The 11,331-nt window shown below is 44.9% G+C and overlaps 1 protein-coding gene across 1 annotated transcript; it reads right to left on the reverse strand.

Moving 5' to 3' along the window:
* Window positions 1-560: 560 nt before the first annotated feature.
* On the reverse strand, window positions 561-9,334 carry LOC119406420 (protein FAM102A). The gene is made up of 4 exons (XM_037673166.2): window positions 9,326-9,334; window positions 8,008-8,198; window positions 3,013-3,179; window positions 561-749 (listed from the first exon to the last, which is right to left on the reverse strand). Exons 1-4 carry the CDS (start codon window positions 9,332-9,334, stop codon window positions 571-573), a joined length of 546 nt encoding a protein of 181 aa, XP_037529094.1. The 3' UTR covers window positions 561-570.
* Between the last annotated feature and the right edge of the window lie 1,997 nt (window positions 9,335-11,331).

An 11,331-nucleotide genomic window follows, 5' to 3' on the forward strand; every position in this document is an offset into this window, starting at 1 on the left:
CGGTCGCGATTCGACATGGTTTCTGTGTAATGCGCATACCTCGAGATGGCCTGGAAGGTAGTCGGCGAATTTCCGCGATGGCACTTTGTTTTGTTTGCTTTTTTCCCCCGTGTTATTTCGTTGGCAATGCGGGTCTTTGGCGGTTAATTTTTGAACATTCGGAGATTTAAGAGGTTGTAAGCGCCCCAAATCGCATATGTCGATTATCGGACACGCGAGGCTACATGCTCAACACGTTTTGCGCAAGTGCAGCCTTTGAAGAAGGTTGTTTTGGTTATAGTGCGGTACCGCTTATAGTGCGGATATTCGCGACTCCGGCGACTTACGTTATAAGCGGTCTATACTGTACATGCCATATTTTTACTGCGAGTGTGTCTGATGTGTTCTCTGTAAAAGTAGTAGCTTGAAAAATGTTTGCTATATGCGGACACAGTGCAATGAATAGCATAGGAATATCGCACCGAAATTTGGTCGTTATAACCGCTGATCGTTATATATGGGATCGTCATAAATGGGTTCGACTGTAATCATTTCTTAAAGTGTTCTGCTTTGTGTTGAACCAGAGCAGACCTACCTGACATGTCCAGACTCGGAGCTACCATGTCTTGAGTGCGATTGAAGACTGCCATAGCCAGAGCCACGAGAATGTTGGCTGTGATAGCTCGAAGTGCGCGAGTGGCATTGTTCAAAGTCCTCCTCCCGCCTGGGCTCGCTTGGCTCTGGGCACCCCATGCCACCATTGCCCCCTTCTGCATGGTTTTCAGAGAAGAGGTAAAAACAGCTGCACACTGAGGTCTACCACGAAGTACTCCTAGCAACTTAAAACGCTGGGGAAGCTCTTGAAACATTGGATTCAAAATAATCTGTCTCCCCTACGTAGCAACTACACAAAAGCACTACTAAATAAGCTAACATTTATGCCACTTAGAGTGTAGAATGGTATTGTGTAACTCTTGGAATGAACGGCAAAAGCCAGCAGTGCAAACAAAGGCAGTAAACACATCCAAGCAAAAGGCCCCCACCACGTCTGGATGCAGTCTGGAAGCTAAAACATCTTTTTCTTAGAATTAATAAAAAATAAGCTGAGCAAAAGATCACTGCATTTCTACCTTCAACAAAGTAAAACCATGCAGGATAGGCCCCACAAAACAATATAGAGTGTAAATAATTTGCTTCAAAACAATCTTTAGTAGTATCTGGAGTTCAATACAAGCAAAAAAAAATTGTATACATGAGTGCATTAAATCAAATGTTATTCTACCTTGAAATTTGTAACACCGATAATAGTTTGTGTAACAGTCAACCTCCAAGTAAACATTATACCGCTGGATACTGTGCTTTTTATACTAAATGTGAAACCAGCGCAACAAAATTTATTTGCAATTCTTTGCTGATGGTAGAACTTAACCATGAATAGCGGTTGAATTCACTTGCAAGTACAAAATTTCATTGAAGTATAACTTTGTTAAACCATAACCGATAGGGATGCGAGGAAAGCATGCGCTAAGCACAGTAGAGCACGAAGCATTTCTTTGTGCTGTGCCGTGCACACGTTTGCTGTGGGAGTGTCCATGCAGTGACTGCACCTGATGGTCCATGTGTGCTGTGCTTATCTTGTTGGGCCAAAGCAATGATGATAACGCTGCTTTCGTTTCCACAAGCAACAAGCACTAATCGGCCCCCTACAAGGAGGTGGCAGTGAATGACGGCGCAATGCATTTTAGTCAACACCTATTATATTTGTGCAGTAAGCTTACAACAGCGCTACAACCCATACACTGCCTGACAGATGAGGATGCTTACTGTGATAAGGTTGTTGGAGATAAAAAGTGCATTCATCAATGGCCAGCATCAAGCCTCCCTGCATTTCTGATGGTTATCCGTACAGGCATCAATGCATCACTGCTAAGTCGAAATCACTAGTCCAACAGTCTCTGCACTTACCGAAAAAGGCAGTGTTGTGGGTGCTAAGCTTTATGCAGCAAAATGGGGATTGCAGTACACGCTAATTGGTAGGTAAATGACAGCAACAGCTTGCACACCCCAAGCGCAATCCAAATCGCCCATGCCCGAGAAAGGAAGAACGAGTTTGCATATGGAATAGCCCTTTCCTGTGCAACAGGTGTCACTACAGTTTCTTGTCTAAAACATGACAAATTCCAATAGCACAGCCTGAAAGATAGCTGAAAACAATTCATGGACGCAGCATTTTCTCTTACTTGCAGTTACAGTGAGCTTCATGCTTGAGCAAAGCACTGCATGTCAACAAAACTACTGAAAAAGGGCTGTGTGGGCAGCGAAACTTTTCGACCGCCCACGTCACCCATGTCAGCGTCAAACGTGGTAGCCATGACATCCTTCCGGCTCTCACTATTGCCTCTGTCGCTCCAAGATGGGACAGCATGAACTTTGAGATTGGTGCAGTTTCTAAAAAAATTGTCCCTGGGATGCAAGCTTATGCAGCACCAAGGCCAACACCAAAAAGATGCTTTAACCAAAAACCTAATGGAAATGCATAGCTAGTATTTTATTTCATCTTACAATGTGCTGCAATGACCCTTTTATTATGAGTGGTTAAACACCAGTGGCAGAGACATACTGGGTATGCGCTTCACCAGGTTGGCACTGCAATGCCCAGCTGGAGGTTGGATTTTGTATCGTACGTTGACTGTAATATCTCTATAACATGGTTTTCAATATTACTGAGCTTTTAGACGGTATCAAGCATTAATCTATAAGTGTTGCTAAAATTGTTATTCGCCTTGAGTGTCCCTTAAGGCACTTAGCGAATGCATTAGGCCCTTTGGAGACCAAATTGGGATTCGTCTCAACTACATTAAACATAAAACTACTGTTTAACAAGGTTCTACTGTAATTTATACGCTTATCATGGCTGGAGAACTTCCATCTGAGAGAAGCAGGAGAGTTTTCAGCACTTCGTAGTTGGACTGCAGTGGAAAAACTACCCACTGGGACAAGGCAGCAACAAAGACCAAATGCGTTACAGCGCACCTGCAGATGTATTGCCAATGGTAGGCCGCTGCTTACGAGGCAGGCTGCCAAAGCCACTGCTGCTGCTTGCAATGCTGCTACCACTGTGGTCATCCACCTTGGGAGCCGCTACGTGCAGCTCATTGGGCTGCTGCTCACTGGGTGCAGGGCATGGCAGCAGTGTGGGACTGCGTGTAAACCAATAAAAAGACTTAGGTCAGTGTGTTCTACCCTTGTGACAATATGCATATTTCTTTTGACAGCACTGACCAAAATGCTGGCCAAATTATTTTACATGCATTGCCCCCTTGCACTAGTCTTTATACTCGTCCATTTGGCACCAGTGCTTGCCTGGACTATAGTTAAAAAAAGTGATGTTTCAGCCTTCTGGTGGTTGTTGTTGCAGGACATGGGAAGTGCGCCACAGCAAGTGTGAGCATACCCACCTAAACATTACAATGAGAGAACCAGGACTGCAGCAAAATAACCATGTAGTAAACTTTGCAGCAAGTAAAGTGTGGCCTCTTTGGGCTTGTCTTGTAAAAAAGGGCCAAACGAATAAAGAAGAAGCAAATGTACAAAATTGCACACTGGTTCAAATTCAAAGCAGAACGAAGTTTTTGTGGGAAAATATTTTATCATGACTCATCAAATCTTAGGCATAGAAAAAAAAATGATCATCATCATCAGGTAAGCACATTAGAATATCTTCGGACAATGAATTCAATTCCAGATTTTTTATGGAAAGAAAAGGTATCTGAACATGTTACTGAAGATCTTGTATACATTTAAAAGTTTTAAAATTTAGTTTTAGTGTTCTGCATTTCAAGCACACACATCTGTGAGGGTGTGCTCCAATTCATTCCCCCAAATGAAGCTGCCTAGCCTCGAGCCCACAGATACACCTTCCTGGGTGTGCACTTGAACAATAGCACACAATGAGACTGTTTGCCACTTACACTCCGTCTGTGGAGTGGGTGGAAGCTACAGGGTATGCTGAGGTAGTCCTTGATGTGCAAAAATATTTAGTTCTGTCACTGGCATTGCCATTGGTACATATAACTTGTTTTGGCACAGCTGAACCACAGAAGATGTTTGGACTCGCATTAGTAGATCTCAAATAACTGCTTTTAACGCATAATGCACAAATATAAATGTTAACATACCTCTTTTAGGTCAAGGATGTAGTTCCTTAAGTTGGCGACTGATGGCTGAATTAATTTGAGATTCAAGATAAATGTATCGCAATAAACTATGAAGGGAGTTACAAAGCATCAAAAGGATAAATGGCATCACACAGTCCACCAAAAAACATAAAAATGTGATAACTCCATTTCATACTCTGTTCCTGTTAGGTTTATCCTGTCTCATAGTGTCCATCAGGTGCCTTGTTTTCTAAGCTCAGCAGAGTCACTCAAACAGAGATGAAAGTAGCCTATGGTGTAAAAAATTGGCCACCATCCCGCCCTGCGAACGTGAATGCCCAGCGAGGCTGTATAAAACACCACACATGCTGATGGGGGGGTATGTTTTATTATTACTTTAGAGTAATGATAGTGATAATCGCTTTGTGGTCACTGTGGTAGACCGTAATTGGTTCCACGACCATTTTCAGCAAGACAACATTGTTCCTTTCGTCGAGCATTGTATTCACGCTGTTCTTCTGTGTCTAATTTCCGTGGTCTACCCATGGCAGTCCTAGAACGAACTGAATGAGTTGCTAGGCGGGTCTCCCTTTTATATATGAAAGCGGGAAACATGTGGGGAGAAGGAAGGGCCGTTTGACGTCATTCAAATCCCTCGTGTGAAGTGCAAAGCAGCTGCAACCTAATCTTTACCGGGAACGCATGGGAGGGTATGCCTTAAAAGTGAGTGAATGCGAGGTAGTTGGTAAGAATCCATAGTTAAAAACAGCGCAAAGAAGACGCGGACAAGAAAGAACAGCGCTAGTCCTGTGTTCTTTCTTGTCCGCGTCTTCTTCGCGCTGTTTTTAACTATGGAGGGTATTCCTATTGTTCCACAGGCGCCTTATCATCCATCATGCTGTTTGGATGCTTGTTTTGAGGTTTTCTTTATTGAAATGAATACCGAGCTCTAAGCTGTACGCCTGATTGAAAAGAAAGATATGCCGTTTGCCTTCAATTGTTAAAGGGCCCCAAACCACCCAGAGGTCAAAATTTAGTTGCGGTGGTGCAGTTGTGCACGAGTTTACAGCGAACGCTAGCGGAGTTGCATGCGTTTGCTTGTTTCGCTCTTTCCTTCGGTACACTGCGTTCATCGACTCATTTGTCCATCTCTCCGAATGCCATTTCTCAGCATCCGAGGTAAAAACACAAGGATCGCACACATCTGCTAGCAGAGGAGCACACGAGCATTTGTGGTGAGAACTGCAGGTGTTCCACACTGGTCTTCACCATCAGTGGTCTCAAAATCGAAGTACATTGAACAGGCAACGTCCTCAGACTTGCTGCTGCTTGAGCTGCCGATAAATCAACCGAAGACTAAGCAAAATCACGAGATCTGTGATCTTTCTAACAGTGCGAACCGCTTGGTGAGGTGGCAATTGTCATGCTCTAATTTGATGATACCAAAGCGTTTTCAAAATTCACAGCCAAGCTGAGAAAAAGTGAACTACCTAAAAAACACAACTTTAGTTCTCTTCCTTCACGTCCCATAATGCAGTACGTCCGCGAGCAGCATGTAGGTCTCAAAGAGGCATTTCAAACAATTGATAGCAGGTTAACAATGGCCAGTGGGAATGGTAGGAAAAGATTAATTAGGTTCATGTCCTCCTGTAATAAACGAAAATTTGAAAAGCACATTTTTCAGGTAATAACGAAGCCAGGAATCAGAGGAGTGGGGAAGGCCCCAAATCAATGCATAAGTGTAGTGCCACTCTCAAAGCATTCATTTTTTAAGCGTGCCTTTCTAGGCTTAAAGGCCAACTCCGGCGACGTTTTAGCCATGTTAAAGTAATGGCGCTGTTATGTTCCTGAGACGCTCCTGTCATGGGCCCGATAGCAGAAATACTCGGCATATTGGAGAATAATTTAAATAAGCAAAAAAGCGCAACACCGAAACCGAAACGCAACGAGCATGCTGTCTTCGCGTGACGTATAAGTCGGCAAAAACCGGAAACCATGCAAGGCATGCCGGTCCCGCCAGCGCGTAGTGTGAAAGGTGCGAAAGCGGTGAAGAGCAGACGCTCAAGGGAAAGGTGACTCCGTCGGAAATATATCTTGTGTGTGACTAACCGTGCCACGTGCACAAGCTCCTCGGAGCTGTCGGAAAATTGACAGCTGCGATTCCGACACATTTGGAGGCCAACTAAAATCGCCATTCCTCTTCGATTAAGTGGAATACACCTGTTTAGTTCTTTGCTTGCCTGGTTGCACATTCCACCGCCAGATGGCGCCACCTGTCCAGGCGGCTCGAGCTTGTGGGGTCGCGATCGCGTAAAATGCTATCGCTGAGAAGTTTGCGGACTAACTAAAGCTTCTTAATATTGCTATGGAAGAGTGCATAAGTTTGGCAAGAGTGGCGTTCAACATCGCGTTGGTAGGGCCGAAGGAATTAATACAGCCAAGTACGAGCTACCTTTCACACCAACGTTACTCGATTAGGCTACGTTGTTTCGCACGACGTGCAGCTCACCGTATACAATAGGCCCGGTCACGGTGCACCCTGTATATGTTACAGAAAGTGTTTCCGTACATTAATGCTCACGCATGTTGCATTCTTTAGCCGGTACGGTATCACCGCACTTTCCGTGCGGTAAACCGGCATTGCTAGCTAAAACACTCTAATATAAAGATGCAGGGTAATCGTTAGGTGCGAGTGTTTCGTGACTGCCAACAGGGAATAGTGTGCAGCCCACAACGCAACACACTTGCCACCATCTCATGCACTATACTACCAGGGACTGAAATTCGCACGCCCAGCCAACGAAGCGCTGGCCAAACACACACGATTGTTGCCTTGCGGTTAGCAGAACTCTAGTGGCCCCTCGGTTCCGTCACTTCCGCTTTACCAAAAATGACATCACGCACACAATGTTGCCAATAATTCAAGGAAGTGAGGTGGGGAGAGTCGGGGCAATCAATAATTTCATTTGTAATGAATCTGCGTATCTCTCCAGCTTGTAATTTGGCATAAATAACGAGAACATTAAAAGGAACGTACCCAGCGAATTTTATTGAGATCCATTGACCTCGAAAAATCGCCGGAGTTGGCCTGTTAAATACTAACTACAAATATGCCTGACAGGTGAAAAAGTGACAGCGAAAGCAAAGTAACAACCATGCAATGCTCATACTTTTATCAACAAAATAAAGTGCAATAACATCTGCTTAATTAATCCATTTAACATCATCATTGCTATGGCATCATGATGACGACGATCACAGAGAGTCATACAGCCGGCCTTTGCAACGCAACATTCTCTGAAGCCATCCTCTCTGCTTTAACACCTGCAAAACTTCGCCCAATATGTGACCCTGTGATCACATTGTGCTCAACATGCTTATTCTGGTATGTTTCAACTGATGCGCACTACTTCGGGTGCTTCGACAACAGCTCTTTGCTAACAAGCGAGAGTGCATTACTCTCTGCATTTATAGATTTATGTGACCACCACACTCAAATGCAATGTAACATGAGGGAAACATTTTAGGATGGAAAGTGTCGAGTGGTGAAATAATACAAGGAAGTCAATAGGCTTTAGGCTGGGACCACAAATGCATGACACTGCAGCCAGCCAAAACACAAAAGCAAGGAACGTATCAAATGGGTTTCTCCGGTATATACAAGGCATACTTGCTTGCTTTATTTTCAGGGTGAAGTTTCACTGTGGACTTAGCTTTTTAGGTATTTGCCTTTCTTTGCATAGAAAACCAAACATGCACGTCTTCCCATTTTATAAAAAATTGGTTTTAAGGTTCACTTTCAGGGGCCTTGTTCCTAAAATATTTAATACAGCGACAGTCATAGTGAAAAGCAACTAGGTCATGTACATACGCCTTGAAGCAAGGATCTCCAGAGATGGAGGTCATGCTAAGTGACAACTGCAGGATAGAGTTGTCTTGCCGGTGCTTGGCATCGTAACCCTCGAGCAAGTAGCGCCGTGAGCAGAGACCTCGCACCAGCAAACTCCACCAGGTGAGGTCTGCAAAGCCCAGCTTCTGGAAGGACCTGCCTCCCTTGACCTCCTGTTATGAAGAAGAGGAAGCAACCAATGCACATTAAAGGGATACTAAGGAGAAACCCTAATCAGTTCAGATTGAACAAGTATCTTTATCAGTATATTTTCATTAATTCTATGTTAATCACTTTTGCTGTAGGAGGCTGATTCTTATAAATACAATAAAGGTGAAAGTTCCCTTCTTTTATATTTGATTTTGCGCAGCATCTCAAGTGCTCACATGTCAGTGTGACATCATAAATTTCTAAGTACACTCGTAGTACACTCGAACTTTAAGTGGCTATTGTAGGGGTGTGCGAATATTCGAAAATTGCAAGTAACGAATCGAATACTGTTCTATTCGATTCGGCACTCGAATCGAATAGTGCATATTTGAAATACCGAATAATTTCGAATAGTTTTCGAATAATTTTCGAGTAATCAGCGCCTACGACCAAAACACCAAAGGAACGAAACGATGAAACATCGAGAGGTGATTTTCTTGTTTAATTCGCTAAGATTCATGCAGCTGTAGTTTTTACGAGACTATCGGCGTCATATTGATCACCAGATGGAGCCGCTTTTGCTTAACATTCCGTGCCGCCAAAGCGTAGAAGCTAAAAAGTCATAAATCCGCTATCATCATTAGCATCATCATAAGAGCGGTGGTTTTGTTTGCCGTGCTCTAAGCCATACATCGCAGTCATCTCTCACGTGCTCTTGTTAGAGCGCTTTCGCACTATACTCTCTTTTTCACCGTAATGCGAAGTGCCATTGCTCATTTGTGTTGTTTCGGCGGACAACGCTCGCTATTGCGTTCAAGTTGCTGCTTCGTACCGTGGCGCCCATGAGTAGCGAACAAGAGACCACACCGAGGAAGCAACGAAGTCAGTTTGGAGCTTTTTTGACCCGACTGGGACTAGATCGTCAAAGTGTCTCACTTGTGGCTGCGTTTTGAAGACACCGACCAACACTACCACGCCGTTGATAAACCACCTGAAGCGCCATCAGCTGCCCACAAAGAATATAGCAGTCGCATCGCAGCCACCACAACGACGCCGGCATCAAAAATGCCGGTTGTAGGCAAAGGACGAGTCTATGCCTAGGTTTTATCCTCGCAGCTAAGTGCCAACAGTACCCGCCCCGGGAGCTCACCATGAACATTGCTCATTTAGTGCCTCTGTCCTGCACAGTTTTTCAATAGTGGAAGAACAGGCTTTATTGCACCATGAAGTGCGCAGTTCCGAATTTCACAGTTTCTAGCCGCACACGTTTTCCCCGGAGTGTCGTGCCAGAATTGTACTCTGCAACAAGACATGCCGTGTACGAGAAGTTGCAAAGCATCTTGAAGACTTGCGCGGCATCCATGCAATTACGCGGATGGGTTTACTCACGCGCCTGGGGACAGTTTTGTAGCTGTGACTTGGCATGTACTTAGCAAGGAATTTGAGCCACATAACTTCGTGCTGCGTGGCCGGTCCCTCCGCGAGAGCCACACAGCAAGCACATTGCGTTCCCTGCTTCAAGGAATTTTCATGTACTGGGGTATCAGTGACAACCTTCCCTGTTTTGTTGTCACTGACAACGCGAGAAATTTTGTTTGCGCTATTTGCCCCCCGCCACGGTGGTCTAGTGGTTATGGCGCTCGACTGCTGACCCGTAGGTCGCGGGATCGAATCCCGGCCGCGGCGGCTGCATTTTCGATGGAGGCGAAAATGTTTGAGGCCCGTGTACTTAGATTTAGGTGCACGTTAAAGAACCCCACGTGGTCGAAATTTCCGGAGCTCTTCACTACGGCGTCTCTCATAATCATATCGTGGTTTTGGGACGTTAAACCCGAGATATTATTATTATTGCGCTATTCAGCAGGCTCCGTGGGTTCGCATTTCATGCTTCGCACATACTCTACAACTTTGTGTTCAAGATGCCAAGAAAGAAACGATTGGCTTCGCAAACATGTGTGCCAAAGCGCGGACCATCGTCGGCTACTACAAGCGGAGCAGCACTGCGAGGGCAAGACTGCAGGAAATACAGAAGCAGCTTTCCGTTGACCCTCCACTTGAGCTCGTCCAAGATGTTTCAACGCGATGGAACAGCGAATTTGCGATGCTAGCTCGTCTGCTCAAGCTGAAGACTGCCGTGACGATCGACCTGACCGGAAATGATTCGGTTGAAAACTTGACAAATGGAGAGTGGCGTTAAGTGTCGGTCGGCCTTTGTGACAGTTCTTCAGCCAGTGGAAGAGGCTACAACAGCTGCGTGTGCCGAGTCTTACCCGACGCTATCTTTGGTCGTGCCCCTCCTTCACTGCATGAAGCTGTTGCTTTGCGACAAAACAAGCGACTGTGACGAGTACGACTTTGCGCAGAACCTTCTGAAATCGATAAAAGCTAGGTTTCCGGCTGTAAGCACTACTGCACCCAATTGTCTTGCCACATTGCTTGATCCACGTTTCAAATATGTATGCTACGGTGACGAAGAAAAGTGGAAGCGCGAGCTCTGGTGCATTCAGTGCTCAAGAAATGTCTTGCCGTTCAGTAGACGTGGAGATGCCTGCAGACTGTAGTGCCAACCAAAGTGGGACAAGCCAGTGAGTATTCTCCATTGTGGAAAATTTTCAGTAGCTTGGCTGCAGGACCAAAAAGGGGGTGCTGATCTATTATGCAGGAATTGTCAGGTATCTTGAAGCTCCGCTGCTGCCACGTCAATAAACCCTTTTCAATGGTGGCAGAACGTAGGTAAGGCAAAGTACAAAAATCTGTGACGGCAGCAAAGCGCTACCTTTGTATTCCTGCATCCCAAGTGCCTATGGAGAGGCTTTTCTCAGCCTGCTCTAATACAGTTACCAGCAGAAGAGAGTCGCTGAGTTCGAAACACGTTGAGGAACTAGTGTTCTTGCACGGGAACTACCGATATTGTCCTAAAGCGCTCTGAGAAACAGAATTGCTTTGTGACGCTTTCAGCTTGACCAGCACGAGTTTGTGTAAGTAAATTTAGCACAAGGCAGATTTCGCAATACCAAAGTTTGTGGAAAATCCACACATAGCCCGTGTTATTTATCATGTGAGTAGTTTGCATTATGTAGGTGGCCTACTTGAAGTTATTTTGTTTCGTGCTTTTGTAAATATAAGCCCTTGCGTGTTGCTCCGTGTAATTTTATT

Source organism: Rhipicephalus sanguineus, chromosome 10 (assembly GCF_013339695.2).
Source record: "Rhipicephalus sanguineus isolate Rsan-2018 chromosome 10, BIME_Rsan_1.4, whole genome shotgun sequence".
Taxonomy (NCBI): domain Eukaryota; kingdom Metazoa; phylum Arthropoda; class Arachnida; order Ixodida; family Ixodidae; genus Rhipicephalus; species Rhipicephalus sanguineus.